The sequence below is a fragment of the Sus scrofa genome, chromosome 15, assembly GCF_054392235.1.
Source record: "Sus scrofa isolate SSC_HxYL_T2T_F1_AM1 chromosome 15, Sscrofa_HxYL_maternal_Yorkshire_Landrace_v2.0, whole genome shotgun sequence".
Taxonomy (NCBI): Eukaryota; Metazoa; Chordata; class Mammalia; order Artiodactyla; family Suidae; genus Sus; species Sus scrofa.
The window spans coordinates 144,765,666-144,793,339 of record NC_139397.1 but is presented as its reverse complement, the minus strand read 5'-3'; the positions used below and the strand labels follow the sequence as shown (position 1 = coordinate 144,793,339).

At 41.5% G+C, this 27,674-nt stretch overlaps 1 protein-coding gene across 2 annotated transcripts in view; it reads left to right on the top strand.

Annotated features, from left to right (window-relative positions):
- Positions 1 to 27,674, top strand: part of DNER (delta/notch like EGF repeat containing) — a 337,447-nt gene that overhangs the window by 296,552 nt on the left and 13,221 nt on the right. For both annotated transcript variants that reach the window (XM_021076495.2, XM_085000656.1), the window contains exons 10-11: positions 5,624 to 5,737; positions 21,565 to 21,696. In XM_021076495.2, the coding sequence (XP_020932154.2) occupies positions 5,624 to 5,737; positions 21,565 to 21,696 (246 nt within the window). The remainder of the gene's footprint in view (positions 1 to 5,623; positions 5,738 to 21,564; positions 21,697 to 27,674) is intronic.

The window sequence follows — 27,674 nt, the reverse complement described above, 5'->3', positions numbered from 1 at the left end:
TTCCTTTTTCTCCACACCCTCTCCAGCACTTTTTGTTTGTAGACTTTTTGATGATGGCCATTCTGGCTGGTATAATGTGGTTCCTTATAGTAGTTCTGATTTGCATTTCTCTAATAATGAGTGATACTGAACATCTTTTCATGTGTTTTTTGGCCATCTGTATGTCTTCTTTGGAAAACTGTCTGTTTAGATCTTCTGCCCATTTTTGGATGGAGTTGTTTGGTTTTTTGGTATTGAGCTGCAGGAGGTGTTTATAAATTTTGGAGATTTAATCCCTTCTCAGTGGCTCCATTTCAAATATTTTCTCCCATTCTGTGAGTTGTGTTTTTGTTTTGTTTAGGGTTTCCTTTGCTGTACAGAAACTTTTAAGTTTAACTCAGCTCCATTTGTTTATTTTTGTTTTTATTTTCATTACTCTAGGAGGTAGATCTGAGAGGATATTGCTGTGGTTACTCATTCTATTTTAAATGGTTATGCAATGTTCCCGTGGGTAATATTTATCCATTCCCTTGTTGTATCGGAGGTCATTCTGGAATGAACATCTTTATTCATGCAATTTTCATATTTTCTGGATTTTTTGGGGGGATAGAGTCACAGAAATAATATCAGTGGGTTATGCATTTGATCGTCTTGTACCTAATTGTTTATTTTTAAAGTCTGCAGAAATTTATAATTGAAAAGATGAGGACTTTTTCTTTGTTGGCCAGATTTTTTCGTCTGTGTAACCAGTGAGCAAGAATTTCTGGGTATTCTGTGTACCTGGCCCTTCTCAAGTACTGCAATTGATAGAAAAATGGATGTCAGGATTTCTTCCCTCCTCAGGCTGTTATTTAACCAGAAGAGCAGAGTGACCCTGGCACACGCAAGGAATAGTGAGGAGAAGGTTGTGGTGTCATTTGTAATTTCTAAAATAGGAAAAGTTGAGCTCTGTGAGATTGAGATACTGGAAAAGTTTGCGTGGAGGAAATCAGTTTGACTAAAATAAGATGGTGTCTTCAAGTGAATATGAAGTTCAAAGAATACCTCAAGTGCATTTTCTTTACCTGGCTTAGTTTTCCTGGAGAAAGAAAGAAAAAATCATGACTTTCCAGCTTTCAAAATATTAATCAGGGCCAAATTGTGATGACAACAGAGATTTATAATTGGGGCCCGACTCTGCATTTTTGCTCACTGGAATTCTAACATTCACTGCAATCAAGAGCCTTGGTGGACTAAAGCTCTTTTCAGAAACATTGCCTCTCGATCCCTTAATATGAAAAGTATGAATTTTTATTAGTTTTGACTGCATGACAGTTTATTTTTGCTTGAGACTAAACATAAGTTGCGTAATAGTGCGTGTTGCGCCCTTTGCCAATGGGCGATGTCTGTGTTATTCCCCAGACTTAGTTTGAAGCATGGACCTGGTTTTCCCTGACAAAATAGGGTGTTTGTGAGGCAGATTTGGAATGGCTTCTCACCCCTCTGGCAGTCCTACCTGTGTGTCTGTGTCAGAGCACCCAGTTGGTTGCCCCTCCTGGAAGGACAGGGTTCTGGGGGTACAGCCATCATTTCTCCCATGTGGGAAGGTATGGCCTCTGCTCAGAAGGGCCTCAGAGACTTGTGAGAGGTCAGAGGGAAGAACAGACGGGTTGCTTTACCACCACAAACACTGTGAGGATGGGAATCTCATCCTGCCCTCAGTACCCAGAGGTAGAGAAATGGAGTTCTGTCTTGGGAGAGTCAGGTCCAGCTTTCCAGAGAAAGAGCAGTTGGGTTGACTTTGGCATTGAGGATGTGCCAGGGAAGACCAGCTTGGGGGAGAGGGCGAAGGACATGGGAAGCCCCACACTCAGTGTTGTGCCAGGGCCTGGAGCCCCTGGGGATGCAGACAGGTGGAGCCCGAGGGCCCTGAGGAGGAGGGCTGTGGGGGGGGGGTGCAGCCTGGGCCCCTCAGTCACGTTCATTACCGTCTCTTCTCTGCATCTAAGAGTTCTAGCTTAGAGTTGTTCCATTCTCGTCCACAAGCTAACCACGTGACGTATATTTCTGACATAGGGATTAGCGAGGCTTAGCCTAGAGAAACATGAGTAAGCAAACCGCTCACAGGGGACTTTTAAGACCGTCTTGCTCCAAAGTCATCATGCGGCTGTGAAGATTAGTTTCTGTCCGATCTTGCTGCCAGAAAACTCTCAAGGAATCTCAAGTGACTGAATATCTTATCTTCTGAAAAAAAGAAATAGCAAAGGATAGCATTATTGCCAAAAGCCCTCCAAAAGATGGAAATTGCTTATTATCTTGGGTGTTTTCATCAAATCTATCTTATTGAAGGTTTCTAAGGTTAAGATGCTTCAATATTTAGCCTAGAAGGTACTTTTCGGCCTTATTTGAGGGATGTGGTAATTTGTGTGCGAATGTATTAGTTATACTAACATTATAAGGTTAGACTGGCAAACGCATTGCTAGACTTCCCAGGAAAGATCATCCTTGATGGCTTTTGCTTTAGGTCTAATGGGATATTTTTTGGATTTCACAGACATCTCTGAACCTTGATTGTGGCTGTATTTCCCATTACAACTGAGACCCTTTTTTATCACCTGGTTCCAAATGGTCAGCCTCCTGGGAATTTGTAAATATGTAAATCCTTGTTTTTGGAAAAAGACTGTGAAGCAAAAAAAGATCTTTTTTGGAGTTCCCTTTGTGGCTCAGTGGTAACAAACCCGACCAGTATCCATGAGAACTTGGGTTTAATCCCTGGTCTCGCTCAGTGGGTTAAGGATCCAGCATTACCTTGAGCTGTGATGTGGGTCACAGACGAGGCTCAGATGCCGTGTTGCTGTGGGTGTGGCGTAGGCTGGCAGCTGTAGCTCCGATTTGACCCCTAGCCTGGGAACTTTCATATGCCACAGATGTAGCCCTAAAATGCAAAAAAAAAAAGAGGGGGGGAATCTTTTTCATTTGATTCTTTCTCTCCTTTTTTTTTAACATCCAAATGTGAAAATTTTAAGAATTTATTAAAATAAATTAATGTTTTAAAAATGATAATTTTACACTCAACCTAGTAAATGTGCACTTAAGTCATACCCAATGCAAAATGCATCATTCATTTACATACTTATAGATGTAAAATACTTCCATTTAATTAGAACTACTTTATTCTCTTAACAATTGATACTCACTGTATTGTGAAGGATATCCATTTATTATGAAAGAAAATTCACATCAAATTTTAATAGAAGTACATCTTTTGCATTATTTTAAGTTCAAACCAATTATTTAAAAAGAAAAAAAAAAAACAAAACAGAAACGGTTTTACCTGAGTTGGTATTTAGTAAAGTAACACAGTTTGTAGATGAACCCTGTTTTTAGTAATGAAGAGTCTTGTGGGGATTATTTATCACCGGTAGATTGATTTTTCTAAAGTCTGTTTTTTCAAAGTTCTCATCTGTGAGCCTAAACAAAACTATTGCTTCTTTATCATGAACAAAGTCTTCTATTTTATATTCTGCAGGCTTATGTAGGCAGCAGCTACTGAACAATTAGTAATTCCTTTTTTTATTATTATTACTCAAATGAATTTATCAGTCTGTAGTTGTATAATGATCATAACAATCCAGTTTCACAGGATTTCCATCCCACAGCCCGAGCACATCCCCCCACCCGCCTCATTTGATTCTTTCAAGTCACCCATGCTCTTGTGAATCCATGGGAAAATGGAAATAGCAACTTCTGGATGCAGAGGCCACGAGAGATGACCGGTTCGACCATAGGACCAGCTTTACATAACAATGACCAGCTTTATGCTAATGCACACTTTAATATTTAAATTAGCTTGATCTTGAGTCCTGGGCTTGCCAAGGATGGGGAGATTCAGGGAGGTTCCATCAAGTGCCTGGAGACAGAAAGGGAGCCTAGGACCTGGCTTGGGGCAGGGAGCATTTCCTACCGGGTGTGAGGCGGTGGGGTTGGGATGGTGGTTGCAGGGAGAAAACTCAGGCCAAGATCTGAAAGGCGCTTTAGAAAAATATCTGGTAGAATATTGTTCATGGGTTGGATATGAGGGGCAAGGGATGAAAAGAAGTGAAAAACCGTTCTTTCTAAAATGTTCCACCAGGCTCAAAAAAATCGTCAGTGTGACTACAGATAGGTAGTTCTGCTTCTGTTTTTTCTTGCATTCCACCCCCCTGCTCCTTCGTCAGCCTTGCTTCTTAAGGCATTGAAAATTGAAAAAGAGATGAGAGAAAAAAAAAAGACCCAGCAAAGATAATTTCAGCAACAAAATGATGAGTCACTGCATGTGGTGGTCCTTGGTACAATAGGAGTGAAGTAAGGAAGTGGAAATTAAGTAAATACCACCCTGCTCTTCTTTGCTTTATGCTTATTTTTTCTGGAGCCTGCCAGAAAAGGGTGAGCATATCATTATATTCCTTCTTATGCAGAATGGAATTTATCTTCCTGTCCGAAGGGCGGAGGCATGAAAAAGAGAGATTAGTCAATCCATCCATCTTGGCACTGCAGTGAAACAACACCAGAGATCCTACCTTTCAAACAGTATTGGATTTTTCAAGTTTTTTTTTTAAACAAAATCATAAAATAATATCTACTTATTGTGAAAAATGTCCAACAATATAGAAATTCATAATGTGACATTCCAAGTAATTCATTCTTCTCTCATCCCACTTCAGGCATTTGCCTACATGCATGCACATGTAGACTATTTTTTTTTTTTCTACCAATGGGAACTGTTTTTGTTACAAAGACTTTTCTTGGTGCCTCTTTTTTGCTGAATGGGTGCTGAGCTCCATAGAGTGTTGTCTATTTCTGTGGCCAGGCTGAGCTCTGTCTCAGTGAACCACACCCAGGGCACAGATTCCCATGCAAATTGCCAGCATCACATGCATCAGCTGCAAGTTGTCAGATCCCAGCTCCTTCCCCGCCAGCCTGGTGACCTTGCATTTGGTTCTTTGTCTTAAAGTGTCCGTGTGAGGATCGTGTTAAAGCACAAGACACACAAAGGTCTGGAACATGGTAGGTGCCCAACATGTTCCCTTGAGCCTACGGTGAGCTGGCTGGCTCTTTGGGAATGAAGTCTAAGGTCAAAATGTGCCTTCTCTCCCCTGCAGTTTTCCAAAGTACGTCTGGGGCTCGTTTAAATATCCAACTCCAAATCTTCCCCTTCGGGATACTGTTTATTAATGATATTGGTATTTTACGTAGGCTCTCCGGCGATGTTCTGTTTCTTTTGGAGACTTAGAAAGCATTTGTCATGGGTGAATTTTATCGTTCAAAGTTTTAACTTTCTGTTCCCCACGCTTTGGGGCATGTGGACAGAAAAAGTGCATAAAAGACTTTATGGTAGGACCTATGAGTGGGAACTGAATTTGTTATTTTCTCATACGGTATGTTTTTACAACAATCTAAAGTCAAGAGTGGGTATGCGAATACACACACATGTGTACACAAGCACGTGTACACACACCCACACACATGTGTGCACATGCACGTGTACACACACCCACACCCACACCCCCTCTCTGGGCATCAGCCTCCACACCTGTTCAAGGCTGTTCAGCCACTTCCCTCTCAAAGGCCATGGGAGGTGGAGATTCCTTAATGAGTCACCCCTTTTGTATCTGTTTCTGTGCAGGAATCCACTGTGAATCCTACAAGGACCCCTGTGCGAACATCAGCTGTCTGAACGGAGGTACCTGTGACAGTGAAGGCCTCAATGGCACGTGTGTCTGCGCCCCAGGGTTTACAGGCAAGTGACCTGGGAATGGAGTTGTCCGATTTATCACAAAATCCCTGAGATTGCAGTTGTTAAAAACTCCAGAAACCTCTATGCATACATTATTGCAAAATTGGAACGCCATCGCAAAACGTAGTAGGCGTCGCTTGGATGACGATCTGTTTGAGGACAGTCTACTGTGTTGTCATTAAATGAGGCTTTTCTGAGTTCAGCCTTCGGTGTGGAGACTGTCCGGGACTGCCGTTTGCCATATGTGGGCAGACCTCTGGCTTTGACACATGAGAAATGAGCCATTACACTGACACCTGAGAAGGTTTCAGGGCTAGTGGAGGCAAGAAAGAGAAAGGAAGGATCAAAGGTGTCAGCTATAGAAATTGCAATCAGCGACCACCTTTATTTTTTTAAGTGTATTTTTTATTAGAGTATAGTTGATTTACGATGTAGTGGCAATTTCTGCTGTACAGCATAGTGACCCAGTCATACATACATACATACGTGTATGAACATACACACATTCTTTTTTCTCATATTATTTTCCATCATGCTCTATCCCAGGAGACTGGATAGAGTTCCCTGTGCTATACAGCAGGACCTCCTTGGTTATCCATTCTAAATGTCATAGTTTGCATCTACTAACCCCAAATTCCCCATCCATCCTACTTCCTCTCCCCTCCCCTTTGGCAACCACTAGTCTGTCTATGTCCGTGAGTCTATTTTTGTTTTGTAGGTAGGTTCATTTGGGCCATATTTTAGATTCTACGTAATAAATGATATCTTACAGTACTGGTCTTTTTTCTTTCTGACTTACTTCACTTAGTATGAGAATATCTAGTTGCATCCATGTTGCTGCAAATGGCATTATTTCATTCTTTTTTATGGCTGAGTAGTATTCCATTGTGTATATGTACCACATCTTCTTAATCCAGTCATCTGTTGATGGACATGTGGGTTGTTTCCATGCCTTGGCTATTGTGAATAGTGCTACACTGAACATAGGGGTGCATGTATCTTTTTCAATGAGAGTTTTATCCAGTTATTCCAAGGAGTGGGCTTGCTGGGTCATATGGTAGTTCTATATTTAGTTTTCTGAGGAACCTCCGTACTGTTCTCCATAGTGGTTGCACCGATTTACATTCCCACCAACGGTGGAGGAGGGTTTCCTTTTCTCCACACCCTCTCCAGCATTCGTTATTTGTAGACTTATTAATGATGGCCATTCTGACCAGTATGAGGTGTTACCTTATTGTAGTTTTGATTTGCATTTCTCTAATAATTAGTGATGGTAAGCATTTTTTTTCATGTGCCTTCTGGCCATCTGTGTGTCTTCTTTGGAGAAATGCCTATTTAGGCCTTCTGACCACCTTTATTTTTCCTGAAAGATGGAATAGTGACTGATTTTTTTTTTTTTTTGTCTTTTTGCCATTTCTTGGGCCACTCCCGAGGCATATGGAGGTTCCCAGGTTAGGGGTCGAATCGGAGCTGTAGCTGCCAGCCTACGCCAGAGCCAGAGCAATGCAGGATCTGAGCCGCGTCTGTGACCTACACCACAGCTCATGGCAATGCCAGATCCTTAACCCACTGAGCAAGGGCAGGGACCGAACCCGCAACCTCATGGTTCCTAGTCGGATTCGTTAACCACTGGGCCACGATGGGAACTCCGTGACTGAATTTTGAATGATGGCAAGGTGGTGGTGGTGGGAAATCAAGGAGAGATACTCTAGGTTCAAGGCTGGATTATTAGTGAAGGTAAGGATGTGGAGGGGGAGAGGGGAAAGGGAGAGAGCTACCTGATGGCAAAGCAGGTGGGGAGGACAGGGCTGGGTACAAGAGGAGCCTCAGTGGCCCCTGGACTCGGAGTGGGAACAGTCCCTTCTAGACTAGGGGGTCCAGATTAACAAGGGCTCCGTCCAAGTCACCCCAAGGTTTCAGGAGTTTGTGAATCTCCCAGAACAGATGTGAAGTGTTGTATGTATGTATTTAGGCTGAGAGAAGGCTCTCAAATCGTCATCAGATTCTCAAAAGAAATTATGAACCATTTGGGTATAAGAGGTTCCATCCTTTGCTTTGCCAGCCGAACGCAGGAGTCTGGAGACGTAGAGCTTAGGTCAGATCTCTGTTTTCAGCACTTGCTCAACTAACAGAAGCATCCGAGTCACTCTGGTTTACAGATTGGGGAAGCTTGGCATATAAGGTGCGGTAGAAGGTGGGCACTGCAGGAAGACATGTGCTCTTGGCTGGAGAAGACCTGGCGTGCTCACCTCTCCCCGCTAAGCCAATGCGGCCATCCCTTCACTCCAGAGAATTTCACAGAGCCTGGGCCCTAGGTCCATCCCTGAGGAGCCCCATTTGTGCTTCTGGGGAAGATATGGGAGAAGCAGCTTCTGATCTTCTTTCTATTTATCTGTGTCACATCCTGGGCTTTCCTTTTGGCTTTTCCTGGGGCTGGGGAGTGGGCTCACTCCAGAAATTGATTTGCAGATGGTTTTGTTTCTCTGACTGGTTTATAAACACACAGACGTTTATTCTCATCAATAGACACAAAAGACAAAAAAAAAAAAGTATGTATTTCATCAAAAGACAAAAAAATAAAAATGTATGTATTTCATCAAAAGACAAAAGACAAAAAATAAAAATGTATGTATTTCATAAATGTGTTTTCACATTAAGAAATGTGCTTCTGTTTTATCATTTTTATTGGCTGCCCTTTCATCCATTTGTATGGTACTTTGTGATTTTTTTTTTTTTTTGTCTTTTTAGGGCCGCACCTGTGGCATATGCAGGTTCCCAGGCTAGGGATCTAATCGGAGGTGTAGCTGCTGGCCTACGCCAGAGCCACAGCAATGCCAGATCCGAGCTGCATCTGCAACCTACACCACAGCTCACCGCAACACCGGATCCTTCACCCACTGAGCGAGGCCAGGGATCAACCTGCAACCTCATGGCTCCTAGTCGGATTCGTTTCTGCTATGCCACGACGGGAACTCCAAGATTTCTTTTTAACCCATCCTCAAGTCAGCTTTTGGAAAGTTGGGAACCTTTTCCTATTATAAACATTTGCACTGAATATTTTTGCATGTGGATCTTTATGAACTTGTATGATTATTTGTTTGAGCTAATTTCCTAGGAATGGAATCCCAGGGTCCAGGAGAATACGTATTTATTTCCATACTGCTTTCCAGGAAGAATTCTTGTACCAGTATTCACTCCAGCCAGAGTGTACAGGAGCTTTTATTTCCTTGTCTTCACACAAATACTGAGAATTGTCATTCTGGTTGCTCCAAAGGCTATTTAAATGTTGTTTTAATCTGTAAATCTTTTATTACCAGTGAGATTGAATACTTTTAAAATATATTTATAGTCATTTGCATATTTTTCTTGAACTCTCTATTCCTATCCTTGGCTTGCTTTTCTATTAGATCATTCATGTATTAATCTTTATTCTTGATTTTAAATAGTCCTTTGTATTAAGTATATTACATTTGATCTATTATAGGTAGCCTTTTAAATGTATATAAAGTATTTTTTCTTATATATCATTTTAATTTTATATGGTTACATCTTTTTTTTTTTTTTTTTGGTCTATTTTTTAGGTCCACACCCGTGGCATATGGAGGTTCCCAGGCTAGGGGTTGAATAGGAGCTGCAGCTGCTGGCCTATGCCACAGCCACAGCAACACCAGATCTAAGCCATGTCTGCAACCTACACAACAGCTCATGGCAATGCCAGATCCTTAACCCACTAAGCAAGGCCAGGGATCAAACGTGCATCCTCATGGATGCTTGTCAGATTCATTTCCACTGAGCCACAATGAGAACTCCTATCATTACATCTTAATATTTTCTTTTTTTTTTCTTTTAGTCTTTTTTAGGGCTGCACGCATGGCATATGGAGGTTCCCAGGCTAGGGCTCGAATCAGAGCCATAGCTGCTGGCTTACGGCACAGCCACAGCCACAGCCACACTGGATCCAAGCTGTGTCTTCGCCCTACACCACATCTCATGGCAACACCAGATCCTTAACCCACTGAGCAGGGCCAGGGATCAAACCCACATCCTCATGGATACTAGTCGAGTTCATTAACCACTGAGCCACGACAGGAACTCCCATCTTAATATCTTCTTTTGATTTCTTGTTGTGTGCTTGAAAGAGCCTGTATGTATGAAGATTTTATAAATATCCTCATATTCTAATTATATATGAGTTGTTGTGTAAACAAACTCTTTAATGCCTTTGAAATTTATCTTGGTATCTTTCGGGAGATAAAATACGATCTTTTTTTGCTTAATCAATATTTTTTATTAAGATTTCGTTGATTTATAGTTTAAAGTTTAGTTGTGCCAATTTGTGCTGTATAGCAAAGTGACTCAGTCATACATGTGTATACATTCCCTTTCTCATATATCTTCCTTGACAGTCTACCCCAAGAGACTGGATAGAGTTCCCTGTGCTCTACAGTAGGACCTCGTTGCTTATCCATTCTGAATGTCATAGTTTGCATCTACCAACTCCAAACTCCCCACCCAACCCACTCCCTCTCCCCTCCCCCTTGGCAACCACAGGTCTGTTCTCTATGTCTGTGAGTCTTGTTTCTGTTTTGTAGGTAGGTTCAGTTGGGCCATATTTTAGATTCCGCATATAAGTGAGATCATATGGTGAAATGCAGTCTTTTCTCTAGAATATTTATAAAATCTTCACTGCGTACTCAGCGTTCATCCTTGCATGTCCCTCAAAGACATGAAGTTGTTCTGAATGGAAACTGAGGCATCATTTTGATGCCCTCCTTCCCTCCTCCCTTATCTGCATCCAAGCACCATGAAGTCCAGGAACCGCCAAATCCTTTCCCTCCTTCCTAGAGCCGACACCAGGCTGCCTGCTCCTCCACCTGCACTAGTGCTGGGCTCTCCCCACCCCATCCCCCTTCACCCCAAACATTCTCCACACTGAGGAGACCTTTCGAATGAAAATCAAATCTTGTCTCTCCCTACTTAAAATCACCTACTGGCGTTCCATTATAACTTGAAGAAGAAGATCCAAGCCCTTAGCTTGATCAAGACCTGGGAGGTCTGGCCCCGTTCAGTCTCTCCAGACTTGTCCTGAGCATCCCCCACCCCCACCCCCGCCTCCTTGATTCCTGAACACCCATGTCAGGCTCTTCTTGGCAATGTTCTTCCCCCCACCTCCTTCCCCAACCCTCTCTGCTTCCCGCGCCCTCCAGATCCACACTCTAGCTGGAAAGTCCATCCCTGGGTGTTTCTTCATGGTACTCACCACAATCACAGAAAGCAGTGGGACTCTTCCAATGACGTAGGTTCCAACCTCACTCTAACTGACCTTTGAAAACAACCAATGCCTGTGTCTATTCAACCCTGGTAATTTTTCAACCTTGGGACCATGGAATATTCCCTAAAGTTGTTATGGAGAGTTGTTCTATTAATGTGTTTTACAAAACATGGGTCCCATGAGATGCTCTGTGGAAGAAAGCCTTTGTGGCCAAGAGAAACTGGGGACACGGTACATACCACGGAGGGATTCATCAAGGATGCCCACATATGAGAGGCTCTGACAGTAAAGAATCTTATTTGCCTTTATTTCCCAAATTTATTTAATCATAGAACTTTTTTTTCCCTCCTTAAAAAAGACCCTATTCTGAGAACTAGCTTTCTGTGGGAGGGGCTGTTAAAATGTGGGCTATCACCATGCAGGGAATACTAGTGCCTCTACCCTTTGAGTTGCTACTGTGGAATTAAACACTTTTTTAAATTAAATCTGAAGTTTAGCAAAACTTATTCTTGGCCAGCTATTAAATGCTCAAAACTCCCTAACTGACTGAGTGGAGTGAATTAGGCAACTCATTGTTATCTAATTAGACACTCAGTCTAATGTCACACCTACCTTATGATAATGGCCTTTGTAGCTGGGTCAGACACTTCAACTCTCAGGCCAGAAAGTTAACTCTGGGAGATGGTATGTGGGGCATTCTGCCCTATCTTAATGAACTTAAGCTTCTTCTTAAAGTATGCTTCTGTCCTCTCACCTCTGCATGCCTCCTTCACAGCTCTCTCCCTAGGACCTGGGAGCTTTAGAAGAAAATTATTGAAATATATTTGACTTACAAATGTCATGTTAATTTCTATTGAACAGCAAAATGATTCAGTTATACATACACGTATTCTTTTTAATGTTCTTTTCCGTTATGGCTTATCTCAGGATACTGACTATAGTTCCCTGTGCTATAGAGTAGGACCTCGTCGTTTATCGATCCTCTGTATAATAGTCGGCATCCGCCAGTCCCGATGTCCCAATCCTTGCTTCCACCAGCAGCCCTCCCTGCTGGCAACCACAAGACTGTTCTCTATGTCTGAGTCTGTTTCTGTTTTGTAGATATGTTCGTTTTGGTTATATTTTAGATCCCATATGTAAGTGACATGATATGGTGTTTGTCATTTTTCAGTTTTTAACTCATCTGCTGTCCAGTCTTGTCTCTGAGGTTTTCTAATTCCCCTGCTGGAAGTATTTGGCTCAGGACCAGTAGATGGAAAGAAAGGAACACCCTCATGCAGCACGACTTCTCTAGGACCTGCTGTTTCTATCTGAAACCTTAGACTGGAGATAACTGTCCTCCAGTAGGGAAGCCCAAAGCTCTTTCAGGTCCATTGCCATTGCCACTAAGGCAGTAATCCAAATGGGACACCGGTGACCCATTGCTTTCTCACCCTAGCAGAAAATCTGTGTGCATTATTACAAGTCAAATAGTGTTATTATATTTCCCTCTGTTTTCTAACTCCACTGCTTTTCAGTATCTGTCCTTCAGTTCACAAGAGTGTTCTACGATTTCCAGGTCATTTTCATGGGCAAATGCCATCAGTGTTTTATTCTCATTGAGATTTTAATTTGCATTTCTTTGATGTTGAGCATCTGTCATGTAATTGTTGACCATTCATATGTCTTACCTTGTGAAGTGTCTTTTGAAATCTTTTACCCATTTTAAACAAATTGGAATTTTGCCATATTAGTGAGTTGCAAGAGTTATCTACACATTCTAGATATACCTCCTTTGCCACATAAACATTTTGCTCATCATTCATTCTTATTTCCCCCAGAAGGATATCCATGCATTCTTAGTGGTATTTTTGTGCGGAGCAAGCATTTTTATTGTTGGTAATCTCTAAATTATCAGTTTTTTTTTCTTTTTTGGTTTGTTCTCTCTTTGCCTATCTTACACCGATGACATTTTATCCAATGTTTTCTTCTAGAATTTTCAAAAATAGGTTTTGCGTTTAGGTTTAGGTTTTCAGTTAATTTTGCTGTGCGTGGTATGACCTAAGGATGGAAGTTTATGTTCTCTGCATGTGAATATCCAGTTATTCGAGCATCTTAGCTAATGGAATTCATTAGCACAGCTTTTTAAAGGAATAATTGACTATAATGTCTCTTTTTTCCCTTTGGTTGTTTTTTTCTTTTTTTTTTAAAAGCACAGTTTTTATTTTGAGAAAATTGGAACTTCAAACTTCATAAGCCATTTAAGAAATGATACAGAGGGATCTAGTGAACGCTTTAGCCATTTGCCTCCAATGATAACACATTGTACAACTCTAGCGTACAGCCACATCTGGGATATTGACATCGATACAGTCAAGATATGGAACATTTTCCTCCTGAGGATTTCTCATGCTGCCCTTTTATAACCACACCCATTTCTCTTCTGCCACAGAAAGCTTTCCTTAGTCCCTGGAAACCACTGTTCTGCATTTATATGGTTTTGGTATTTCAAGAATGTTTTATAAAAGGAATCATGTAGCATGTAGCCTTTTGGATTTTTCTTTTCTTTTTCACACAGCATAAATCTCAGGAGATTCATCCAGATCATTGCTTGTATCAAGTTTCTCCCTTTTTATTGTTGAGCAGCGTTCCATGGTATGAATATACCACAGTTTGTTTAACTATTCAGCTGTTGAATGAAATCTGGGTGGTTTCCAATTTTGAGCTATTATGAATAAAGCTGCTGTAAACTCTCATTTACAGGTTTTTGTGTGAATATAAGTTTTCATTTTCTTCTGGAACGGTTGCCCAGAAGTTCAAGTGCTGGGTCATATGGAAGTTGCATGTTTCATTTTCAAAAAAAATGCCAAAAGGTTAAGAATGGCTTAACCATTTTTCCTTCCCATCAACATGTAGAGTGATCTAGTTTCTCTCCATCCTTGGCAGCATTTAGTATTATCTTCATTTTTAATTTTAGCCATTTTGATATGTGTTTCATGATAATTTGTGGTTTTAATTTGAGTTTCCCTAATGAAAAATGATGTTACACCTCTTTTCATGTGATTATTTGACATCTGTACATCCTCTTTGGCGAAATGTTTCTTCATGTCTTTTGTCCATTTTCTGGTCAGGTCACATCGTATCAAGCCTCCGTACCATCAGTGTGATTTCGGACCTTAGACGGTGACCTTGGTCACCTAACTGAGGTCGTGTCTGTCAGGTTTTTCTCTGTGATGCTGATCTTTCCCCCTCTTGGCACACTTTGCTTTTTGAAAGGAGGTTACTGTGTGTGGACCACACTTAAGGAATGGGGAGTTATTTGAGGGTAGAGTAGCTACAGAAACTATGTGAAATTTTGCTATAGGAAAGATTTGTCTGTTTCCCCACAGTTTTTTATTGGATCATTTATTTCAATCATGTGGACTCACGGATACTTATTTTGAGTTATATCATCCAAACCATTGAATTGATTTTGTTGCTCAAAATGTCCCAATTTGGACATTGAGTGTTCTTTCATTTGGCTCCGATGTCCCTTTGACATACCCCAGTGTCATGCTGTTGTTGGTGGGGTGTGTATGTGGGTGTGTGAACACTTGTATGCTTTCTGGCACTCTCAGATGCTGCAGTCTGATCTTGTATATTTCCTACTACAATCTTAGAATCAAACATTTCTCTGAGGAGCCCAGATTCCTTTTCTGGAGAATGGTACTCGAAACTAAGACCTGTGTACCCACTATACGCATTGTTCCTGGGATGTCTTTGCTTCTAGGTCCCCTTAGCTGACATCACAATGGGATGTGTGTGTAAACTAACCTGTGCATGTACCCATATCTATAAATATTGCCCATATGTAATTATCTCTATCTAAATTAAACTAAACATGAATTTATACCGATTTCTCCCATTCTAATCCAGTACTCCCTGCATCATTCTGACCTTCTCCCTTTGTTTATCTGTAGATTCCCACACCAACAGCAAGATTCCTGGATCCTACCATCCAAGCTCCATTTACTTGTTTAATTCCTGTGTGATGTAAAGCAGTATCAGAATTCTTAACTTGTATCTTTGTGGGAAACAACTTTGTAAACTAGAGCGCAGTGCTTATGTATAGCTCCTTCTGCATTTAGTCCTACCAGCTCTACTCATTTCCAAAGATACTTAGGTTGGCACTGCCCCTTACCCCTCAGTGAGGGTGTTTCATAGATTTATAATTACAGTAGATTTTTTTTCCCATAGTTTGCCTTCTTTCCTGGGCTCTTTCAACTAGACAATTTGTTTTTGTATTTCCTATAGAAGTACAATTTCTCAAGCACCACTCATTATTAAAAAGCCTGTGTTTTCCTCATCGAATTGCTTTTGTGAGAGAAAGTGAGCTTAAGTCCTTCTATTCTGCCATCTTAATCCCCTCCCACCTGAATTGCTTTTGAATGTTTATCAGTACTCAGTTGATCGTATTTGTATAGGTTTGGTATGGATTTTCCATTCTTTTTCTTTGTTCTATGTGTCTGTTCCTCTGCCAGTACAACTCAGTCTTGATTACTATAGATATGTAATAAACTATTGAAATCAGGCAGATTCCCCTCAATTACTCTCTTTTGCTCTAAACCATTTGACCTGTACTAATTTATTTGCCTTTTTTTTTTTTTTTTTTTTTTTTTTTTTTTTGTCTTTTTTGCTATTTCTTGGGCTGCTCCCTTGGCATATGGAGGTTCCCAGGCTAGGGGTTGAATCGGAGCTGTAGCCACCGGCCTATGCCAGAGCCACAGCAACGCGGGATCCGAGCCACGTCTGCAACCTACACCACAGCTCACGGCAGCGCCGGATCATTAACCCACTGAGCAAGGGCAGGGACCGAACCCGCAACCTCATGGTTCCTAGTCGGATTCATTAACCACTGCGCCGCTATGGGAATTCCTATTTGCTTTTTAATACAAATATTAGGATGATCTTATCTATCTCTGCAAAAGATTTTGATACAGTGTTGATAGGACTTGTGTTAAACCTGTGTCTTAATTTGGAAAGAATTGTTATCTTTGCTATTTGGAGTCCTCCAATCCATGAACATAGTATGCCATTCCATTTATTTAGATTTTCTTTGATTTCTTTCATCAGCATTTTGTAGTTTTCAGCATGCAACTCCTATCCATGTACAACTAAATCTCTCTTTTCTGAGTGATTATAAATAGAATTGTAGTTTGCCGTGCACATGTTCGCTGCTAGTTTGTAGACATACAATTGATTTTTTGTATGTTTACTTTGTATCCTGTGACTTTTCAGAGAAATAGTTCTTTGTTTCATTGACTTTCTGTATTATTTTTCTTTCTTCAATTTCATCGACTTCTGCTTTTACCTCTATTATTGATTTTCATCTACTAGTTTTGGGTTTACTTTGCTCTCCTCCTTCTAGGTTCTTTAGCTGTGACCTTATATGATTGATTTGAGGCTTTTCCTCATTTCTAATATATGCATTTAGTACTATAAATTCTCCTCTCCATAGCGCTCCTATGGCAGTGTCCCATAAATTTTATGTTGTATTTTCATTCAATGTGAAGGGTTTTTTTTTTGTTTGGTTTGTTTGTTTGTTTTTTTTTTTTTTTAGGTTCATTTAGATTATCTTTTTGGTCCACTTATAGGTGTGTTATATAGTGAGGGCCTTTTTTAATGCACCTTCTGGCATTTCTGGGTTGCTGGCTTCTCCAGCACATAGTCTGAAACATGTGAGGCTGAAAGAAAACACCATCATGTTGTCTCTTGGGTCCTGAGGTTCTTTGCCAGACTGTCTCCTTTCAGTCTCTCCATATATATATATATATATATATATATATATATATATATATAATATCCAGAGTTTATACTTGTTCTTAGTGCAAGGAGTAGGAAAAATACATATGTTCCATATTTTTGGAAACAGAAGTCACTCTCTGGTTGATTTTGGAATTTTTCCTTTATTCCTGCCTTTTAGCAAATTGATTGTGATGTGCTATAGGGTCATTTTTGTTGCTTTTTATTTTGGCTGTGATTTGTTTTACTTCTTGAATCTGTGGTTTTATAATTTTCATCAAATTTGGAAAATTTTTAGCCAAATATTTTATGCATTGCCCCCCTTTCTAGGGCTCTAGTTACATGTATGTTAGACTCAGAATTGTTCAACAGGTCACTGAATCTCCGTTCAGTTAATAATATTATTTTCCCCTTGAGCTGTCTAGCCTCTATTACTCTGTTTTCAAGTTTACTAATCTTTTATTCAGAAACATCTAATCTACTGTTACAACCACTCAGTATTGTTTTATTTGTTTTTAATTTCATAAAATGAGTTTTTCATATTTAGATGTTCTATTCAGTTTTTTTTTTTAAATCTTCTATTTCTAACTTCATTTCCCCCATGTTTTTCCTTCACATTTTGAGTACATTTCATGTTTACTCACCATCATCTGCTATTTCTGGGTCTCTGTCTTTTCCTTCTGGTTATGGGTCCCATGTTCCTGCTTTTTTTGCACATCTGATATTTTTTGTTTGAATGCTGGACATTGTGAGTTAAGTTGTTGAATGACCGGGTGTCTTTGAAAAGTGCTGGCCTTTTTTTATGGCATGTAGATAGATTACTTGCTGACCTGATTGATCCTTTCAAGGTTAGTTTTTATATTTTGGAGGTCTCTAGTAGCCTTTACTCTAGAGAGAGTTATGTCCTATTTATTACTAGGTGTGACTTTTCATTCCTGTTTGCACTGGGTGGCCAGTGAAATGTCTGCATTCCGATTTGCGAGCGTTTGCATACTTCCCAGTCCTCTGTGAGCTTTGGGAACTGTCCATCTTTCATCCTATTTGCCAGGACTATGGAGTTCCAACTTACTCATGCACAAATACTCAGCAGCAAGCTCAAGGGATGCAGCATATTGCTAAAGCTCCTTTTCTGAGTGCCTCTCTCTTCTGTGGTGGTCTGTCTTACAAAGTACAGCTATGTTGGCCTCCACAAATTCCAGTTATTCCCCTTGGTTTGGTGAAACCATTGTGCTCTAAATTGGTTTCAGGCAGAAAGCCAGGATGATCATGATACTCAGCTGTTTTGTTTCTCTCCTCTCGGCAGTTATAGTCATGCACCACCTGTTGTCTAATGCCTTAAAATGTTTTTTCAAATATACATTTTGTCCACTTGTTTAATTTTTTACAGTGAGAAGCCAAGACCGTTTCCATCATGGTAGAATTTCCAAGTAATTCTTTAGACTCATTTCATCTGGAATAAAATACTTGCAAAGTATGAAGGGATTATAGTTAAACCACCCATTCCAGTGCCTGGCATATAATTGGCTTAGATTTAATCCTAGGTGTTATGATTATAATGACTTTCATTGATATCATTCAGTGTGGGCTCTATAAACCCAAGGATTTACTAATGGCAATGACTTTTGATTTCTTATCTTTATCATTTTAATTTATCCGAGGAAGGCATACAGAATTATACAGTACACTTGCAACTTTGTATAAATACTACCAAAGGTGATACCTACTAAACAGATTGCCTCTTAGAAGGTAGTCAATTGAAAAGCAATTGAAAAAGATTTAAAGTTCAGACTCTGATTTCCAGCCTTAGTCAAATAGAAATTTATTTTGTATTCTTTTTACAAATGTTATTCAAGTCTAACAGTGATTTAAAAGTAATTGATTTTCCCCACTCAAATAAAAAAAGTAAGCAAGTCAACGAAAAAGTCATCTGGCCCAAGCCAGCAAAAGCATAAAGATTTATTAAGTAAACTATGAGTGAAGAAAGATGATAGAATGTACTAAGAACTCTTTTACAGAAATAAGCTAAACTGCATATTGCTTGGAGATGGAATGGTGAGGTGTTGAAATGCATATGAAACCAGAATACTCCTAATACAGAGAAAAATAAATGGTACCAGAATTACTCTCTATAATTCATAATAAATCTTCAAATACCTTGCATAAGACGGATTGCAAAGTGCACGATCACGATGAAGCAGAGAAGAGCAGTCGTCTTTGAAAGTCTTCTGGCTGAAAATTTCCTTGAGTGGCCCCATCATTAGAATCACCCCATATGCCTCCCACCAGCATATGACACAGTGAAGGCCTCAACTGCAGGCCAGTTGGGGGATAACTGATTCAGTTAGAAGTGTAGGCATGTTAATCTGTAAAATAGGCCAATGGAGTGAATCTAAAGATACTTGCCAACTGTGCTTTGCTCCCAGGCTCTGCCAGAGCACATATGCTGTGGAAATAGCTGCCAGCTCTTTGGACTTCTGACTGGCATGAAGTTTTCTCACAAACTAATATCATTGAACCCCAAGTAGAGCTCTAAGAACACTGGGGTGATGAAAGCCAGACTGGTAGGTTTGGGACTCTCTCTGGGCCCAAGTGCCTCTGGTTCCTTGGTCTTAGGTATTTGATAAATGTCTGCAGAAAAAGTTCATCCTATTTCTTCTTCCATTCTCTATTGCTACCAAGCTCTTCCAAAGTGGTTTCTCTTAAGAACAGATAAATCTAAGAATCTTGGACCTCTCTCACCTTTCTTAGAGCCACTTAGACGTTTAAGAGCAAAACCTGCATTAGAGCCACTCTGGACCCTGAATTTGGCATTTACCTCCCTAGGGAAGCTCTGGGCCAGAGCAGGACTGGGCGGCCTGGACTGACAGCTCCAGGACTGGACTGCCTAGAACTTAGGGAGTTAGAAGGGTTTGACACTGACATTAGATTTCTGGAACAGGGTGGGCTTTTGAGTTTTACTAGGCTACAGAAGTAGGAAGAAGTCAGGCCACTTCTGGAGCTGTCGCTGCAAAGATAACAGAGCATCTTATTTCAGAATTTGCAGTATTCAGATTGGCAGTGAAAGAAAGCCCCTGTTTAGTAAATACCTCAATTAAGCCTGTCTTTTTGAATGGATGGAAGGCGGTACTGATGTGTATATTTGTCAAGGCCTTTGATTTCATCCTTTTGACGTTTCTCAGCACGTTCTTTTTTATACGTCTCTTAAACTAGTCTACCATGTAATGCCATTTGTAATAGTTTAGTCTGTGCCCTTTTCCAGTCAGAGTGATTGCCCCATTAATAGAAAGACAACCTTTGAAATTGGTTAGCAAGAGGCAATCAATTTCACGTTTTTTTTCCCTATTGACATAAATGACTATATTTATTGCAGGAAACAAATTCACTTAGACACTACTGAATTATTTCCAACCGGGTAGGCCCTGGACGTAGTAAATGTTTCATTTGACAGATTTTACTTTAAAAATAAAATAGTCAGATGCCAGGTATGAAAAAAAGTGTGAAATGAAACAGACACGAAACGTTTTAGTTTGAGATGCCACCTCTGAAATGGTCTGTGAGTGACGTATGGTGGTTTTGTAAACACAAGGTAAACCAACGGCAGATTAAGAGCCCTTTAAAACTAAGTAAGTGAACCTAGAAGAAATTTCCGAAGGAGACACCAAAACATTGCCTTTGAAAATGGACAAGATATTTGATTTTGCTCTTTTGCTTTAACTATGACTATAGCAGAGCAAGGAGATTTTTTAAAAATCACTTTTTACATTTAAGCAAATGGAGGTGTATTTGCAATTTTGTTTTTCTTGTTTTCAAACTTTTAAGAAAGAGTGCCGCAGCTTGACGTACCCTCTGTTTCGCTTTGCTGTGATGTCTTTAAGAGGAGTGCACATTTTGTATTGACTCGTCACATGGCTTTAAAAATCACATGAAGATGGTTTTGTTTGTCTCATTTCTAATAACAAGCTGTTGGTCTTTGGACCGTGGTGACTTCTGCCTGTGTTCTGATCTGTTAGTTTAAATCAGGCTTTCTTGGTGGGGAGGGGACAAGGGTGCCCCCCGCATGCTGGGTGTCGTATGATCAGGAGCCCCAAGTCACAGGTTGCATTATGGGAGACGGACAGGCTGGAGCAGACTCAAGCTCCCTGCAGCTGGGCTCACCCCAGAAGTCACAACTGTCCTTCTTTAGGTGGATTTAATGTCCCCCCTGAGGATGTCAGTCCCTCCCAGAAGCAGATCCAGGAATTTGGCAAGAGGAGAATATTTTCCTCATTGACTCAGGCTAGGCACACAGCTGGGCCCTAGAACTATCCAGAAAACAGCCAAATGTCCAGACTCACACAATCAGACACTTGGCTACCAAAACAAACAAACAAAAAATCATAAACTGTGAGTTTTTGGCTTTCCGGAGTCTCAGAAAAATAAAATCAGACAATTCAACTGACTAAATCCAAAACAAAATGGATTTCTTTAATAAAATCAGGAACCCGAGTTTGTTTTTCTGGTAAACCTTGAAAGGTTTATTCAGACATAGGACTCAGCTTCAGATAACTAATTCAATGGATTAAAGGAGAGTCTTTTGACGGGTGCCGTGTTTTTTCTTTTTTAGTTTTACTTCAATAGGGGATCCTTTGTCTGGAATTTGGGGAGAGGTTTGACACTTTATTGCAAACAGCAAATTGGGCTGCATTGCTGGAGATCAGGACCCCAGCCTCAGAGCTTGGCTTAGCCGGAGAAGTGATGGGGGGGCCAGAGCCATTGGGGCAGCTAGCTGGCTCACCGCCTCCTTTCTTAATCTCCTCAGGTGAAGACTGTGACATCGACATAAATGAATGTGACGGTAACCCCTGCCATCACGCCGGGACCTGCCTGGACCAGCCCAATGGGTATACCTGCCACTGCCCACATGGCTGGGTGGGAGCAAACTGTGAAATCCGTAAGTATTTCTGCAGCTCTGTCACTGTTATTTGCCATTACATTTTCATTCAACAAGAAGAGGATGCCAGTGGCACCCAGCCAGTCCTCATAGACGAGGCGGTGAGGCCCTGGGGGGACCTCGTGTCACCCGCACCTCCGAGTCCCAGCAGAAGACTTTTGCTCACTGCCTTATTCAGCTCCCACTCGCTCTATGAATCCAGTCTTTCCACCGGGATGAGAAGACGCAGATGTCATCCAGAGGTCACAGCTGCTAAGAGAGCCAAAAATGTGCGTAGCTGAGAAACATTAGCATCGTATCAAGAAAGAGCGTCTTTGTGTTGAAAGAGTAAAACGAAACAAAACAAAACACACGCAGAATGTAAATTCACTTTGCAGTTATGTCTTCAAGTGTCTTCAGACGTATTCATTTCCATCAGTTGCCTGGAGAAAAGTCCAGTGAGGATGAGTGTAAAAGAAAACCTAAAAAGCATTTTAAGGGGCTTGGAGTGAAGTGTTCTCTAAAGACGGAGCCACGAGGTTTGACAACGTCAGGATGGGGATTTTTTATACTAAAATAATGTCTCTATTGGGAGGGAGTTGAAAAGGAGAACTGCCCTGGAATTGGGTTTTCGTTGTTTTGTCAACTGCTGAAAATTTAACTGTAAAAGGTGTTTTCCTCTCATTTCAATTAGAGCAGGTGGGTTTGAATCTTTCATAACAGCTCCCTCCTGGGCCCTCTTGCCTCCTACTCCTCACGCGAAAAGCCAGCTCATCTGCTGTGTGAATTTGGAAGGAGGCAGCTAGGTCTACATAGCACTGTCTGTCTCCTTCCTGAGCTGGCCTGCGGCTGCTTCTTCTCTTCCATGCTCTATGTGTTTCAAGAGCAGGCCCCTCACTGGTGGCCCAGCACAGCCTATGGCAAAGTGAGCTGGTCTAATGCCTAGTGTGTTGTGTGTGTCTGAGGTCAGGGAGTGGCCAGTATCAGGAACTCTTCTTATCTGCAAATATGGGCCACAGTCTTCAACAGCAGCTTGACCAGTACTGGAGGTGTTATTTGGGCTCTTCTCTGCTCACACTTTGTCTTTCATCTTGGCCCAGAGCTTGAGCGGGGAAGAGGATAATTCCTTTTAGGTCTTCCCCTCAACCTTTCCAAATACTTCCCTGCAGAATGGTCTTAGGATCAACTGTCCTTGCTCACAATGGGGCGAAAAATACTCTTCTTGTTGAAAAAAAAAGGAAGGAGAGGGATTCTAGTGGTGCAAATGCAAAGGGCTGTGATTTGACATAGAATATTAAGACTTAAGTAGGTATAGGGTGTTAAGTCCAGTCTGGTGAGATCTGTTCGTGAAAAGGATCCCAGATGTAGGCAAACAGGACCTCTGTCCTTGCCTTGGGCATGGCGCTTACCATGTGGCTGAATTTAGTTGAGAAATGACAAGTTCCATGCCTTGGGGGCAGAGAAGTATCTATTTGTAATTTTAAAATCCTATTTGTGAAGATAAATATATGGTGGAGTGTGGATAAAAAGTCAGGAACAGAAAGGATGCCCTTAAGTAGTTTTGAACTAAAAGTTTATAGATAATTATAAAAAACGTTATAATTTTAAAAAGGTAATTATAAGGCTTTAGATAATTATAAAGAATCTAAATTTCACCTCCCTCTGGTGATGATAATATAGGCAAAAGATATATAAGTTTGGAATAATAAAGATAAAAATTGCCCTCATAGGGAGTTCCCGTCATGGGTCAGCAGTTAATGAACCCGACCAGGATCAATGAGGATGCGGGTTCCATCCCTGGCCTCGCTCAGTGGGTTAGGATCCAGCATTGCCGTGAGCTGTGGTATAGGTCACAGACACGGCTTGGATCCCAAGTGGTTGTGGCTGTGGCTGTGGTGTAGGCTGGCAGCTTCATATTCTAGTTCCATCATGTTCTAGCTGTGTGGCCTGGACAAAGAAATTTATCTCTTGGAACCTTATCTTTTTCACTTGTAAAATAGTGATAAGGAAGGTTACTGTGAGGACTAAGGAGGCAAATTTGTGCAGATCTCTGCTATGCAGTAGGCACTAAATAAATGCCATTTGTCCTTTCTCTTTCGGTTGACACAACTATAGCTCTTATACCATGAGCTACTCCTGGAGAGGACCAGCCTTTGGCAATTGTCACTATGCCCAGGGCACAGACCATTGTGAATGACTGGGTGCGATGGGACCCATCACACATCTCAGTACACACCTGGGTTCTCCGATTGCCCACAATAGCACTTTCCATTTGAGGATCTCATGTGTACCCCTTCATTCATCCAAAGGTGTTGAAATAAATGTTATCACAGATTAGTTTCTGCTGGGTCCCAGTGTTGGATGCTTCCACCCTTGACCTGAGGGTAAGAATGAGAATAAGCGTATGAGGTTTGCGATGACACAGAAGTGAAACTGTTGGCCAGGGAAAGAGAGATGAATCTGAATCAATGGAATAGGTCTAAGAACCAGAAATGGAAGCAGAGTTTGGACTGTCAGTGGGCAGAGAAGATGTGAGAGGCTTCCAGTCCCATGTGAGCCATGGCCTCTGAGGTTTCTTTCTAACCCTGAACATCTAGGATCTTCTGAATTGGCTAGAAGACAAGGGGAGGGTGCCTGGAGGGTACAAGGTCAGGTCAGCAGATCTCAACAGGAGAGCTCAGATGTAGCAGAGAAGAGGGAGAACCATGGCACATGTGGCTGCAGAGCATGAAGGGCCTGCGAGCTGTCAAAGGCAGTAAAGAAGCCTCCCATCAGCCTGCCCCCTTTCTGGTTCACTACACTTTAGCTACATTTGTCCTGCCTTCCCTTCCTTGAGCAGGTCAAGTTCATTCCTGGCATCAGAGCCTTTGCCTGAGCTATTCCCTATGGCTGGAGCTCCCTTCCTTCAGATTTTAGCACAGCTTTCTCAGCATTCAGGTCTCAGGTCGAATGGCACCTGCTCAGATGCCTTCCCTGACCATCTGTATTGGTTTCCTGATGTGGCTGCAGCAAATTACCACACATTTAATGGCTTAAAAGAGCAACAGGACTTTCTTCCTTCTGGAGTTTCTAGAGAATCTTCTTCCTTGCTTTCTCCAGCGTCTAGAGGCTGCCCCCCGTCCTTGGCTCATGGCCCCTTCCTCTGTCTTCAGAACTAGCAGTCATGTCTCAGATCCCTGCACCTACGCTCACATTTCCTTCTCCAGCTCTCCTACATCCCCCTTTCATTTTTAAAGACTCTTGTGATTATGTTGGGCCCATGTGGATGATTCAGGATCGCTTCTCCTTCTCGAGACCCTCGGCCTAATCACATCTGCAAAGTTCCTTTTGCCGTGTAAGGTAACATAGTCACAGATTTTGGGGAATAGGACCTTTGGAAACTATTATTTGGCCTACCATAGCACCATATCAATAGAGTCTCATTTCTCCCATTTATTCCTTTTTGTTTGTTTATTTTATTATTGCCTTTTTTTTTTTTTTTTTTTTTTGCTTTTTAGAGCTACACCCAAAGCATGTAGAAGTTGCCAGGCTAAGGGTCAATCAAAGCTGCAGCTGGTGCTGCACCACAGCAGCAGCAATGCCAGATCTGAGCCACATCGTGACCTACCCCACAGCTCATGGCAACATTGGATCCCTGAGCAAGGCCAGGGATCGAACCCGCCTCCTCATGGATACTAGTCAGATTCGTTTCCACTGAAACGCAGTGGGAACTCTCCTCCCATTTATTAAAAATTATAGCATTGGGGGATGATTTAGAATTAACTGTTTCCCATCACAGCATCATCCTGAGCATGGTGATGACTGTTAACTTAAACTGATTAGAGGTGCAGGGTATGGTGAACAGAACGAGGGCTGCTCTCAGGACAGGGGCCTGGCTTGGTCCTGCCCCCCAACCAACCACAGGACAGTAGGAAGGTCCTGTGATCTCTCTGGAGCTCGGTTGCTTCCCCCAAAAGATGAAGGATTAAACAACAAAATGGTTAGTTGTTTTCCATCCTCAGCATTGTAGGATTCACTCCAAAAATAGTGTCATACTCTATCAGGAAGCATAAATTATACAAGGCAGGCATTTCCCAGTGCTTTTTCCCTGCAAGGCACCATAGAATGTTTCCTATCGCCCATGGAAAAGAGAAATCCAGCATGAAATACATCTGCAGGACTCACAAACACACGCCGAGAGTCCACGCAGATCTCCGTGAAGGGCTCTGCATGTGGAAAAGAGTCTACTTTCTCATCAGCCAACACTCGATTCCGAAACCTCAATGGGATTTAAACAACAAACTAATACCCTTTTAGTGGTTCCATGGCTCCCATGCCTAAGGTTAACCTAGAAATTTGCTCCTGTAGAGCTATTATCTGGCTCCCCATCAGTATTAGGAAACAGAAATCTACCAGGCCACACCTATTTATCCACACCATCCAAAAAGGTGGATCCAGAACTATCCTAAAAGGATCATTCAAGTAGCTGTGATATTTTGTACATATTCTGAAGCAAATGAAAACCTTAAGTTCTAGAAACTAATTAAAACAAGCCTGGTGAAGTTTTAATTCTGACACTTGTTCTTACCACTGATCAAACAAAACACAAAAACCAAAAAACCCTTGAGGAGAGTTCCGATTGTGGCTCAGCAGGTTAAGAACTGGAAGACTATCCATGAAGATGCAGATTCAATCCCTGGCCTCACTCAGTGGGTTAAAGATCTGGTGTTGCCACTAGCTTGGAGTAGGTTGCAGATGTGGCTCCGATTCAGTGTGGCTGTGGCTGTGGCTATGGCTCCAATTTGACCCCTAGCCTGAGAACTTCCATTTGCTGCAGGCGCAGCCCTAAAAAGAAAAAAAAAAAATGTTTGGACTTTAATAAAATTTTTTTGACTTCCTAAAATCAAGTTCTCGAATTTAGAATTCTTATAAAGCTCTACATAGTGGTGTGTTTTATATCATCTGGGTTGGAGATGTAAGGCCTGTATAGTTAGTGTGAGTCCTGCTGACCGAGTGTTGGCCAGTTCTTTTTCTCAAGCAGTTGAATCTGTGGTTAAACTGTTGAATTAATGACTTTCTGCAGCTGAGAGGGAGGGAACAGGCTATCTTGGATTTATGCGTTCCATGACGAATGTTCTTATTGTCACACATTAAGCACAGTGCCCAGGATATAAAGATTAATGAAGCTGCTCTTGCCTTCAGCGTCTTGTAATCCAAGTGTGGTCATCGCATGTGGTGGGGCAGCTGTAAGACTTAGTGCAGGCAGCTCCAGGAACCCAAAGAAGGAGTAAAGATGGGTGTCTTGTCTTGGGCTTCTTCTCCCCTAAATGCATGGAAGTTAATACTGGTGGGAGAAGCCCATCCGTTATGTTACATGAGAAGTCTATCATACAAATAGATTTGGTCCTTTGGTTTTCATTTTTGTATAAACTAAGGATTTTTAAAAATAGGATTAATTAATCTTCTTCCCCATCGAGACTCCCACTTCACTCCCTAAATGTGACAACTCTTAGCCAATTATTGCAGATTCTTCCAGATGCTTTCAATCTCCATAGAGGTCCCAGTTTCTCCCATCCAAATGGGACTCATCTATAAGTACTATTCAGCATCTTGCCTTTATGCTTAATAATGTATCTGGAATGTTTATCCATGTTGGCTGAAGCAGACCTTCCTCAATTTTTTTTTTTGTCTTTTGTCTTTTGAGGGCCGCACCCATGGCATATGGAGGTGCCCAGGCTCGGGGTCTAATCAGAGCTGTAGCTGCCAGCCTACACCAGAGCCGCAGCAATGCCAGAACCGAGCCACGTCTGTGACCTACACCAGCTCACAGTAACGCCAGATCCTTAACTCACTGAACGAGGCCAGGGATCAAACCCGCAACCTCATGGTTCCTAGTCGGATTTGTTTCCACTGTGCCACAACGGGAACTCCAGATATTCCTCCATTTTTTAACACTACACAGTTTTTCCATTTTTTAAGATGCTCTATAATTTATTCAACCAGACCCCTAGTGATAGGCG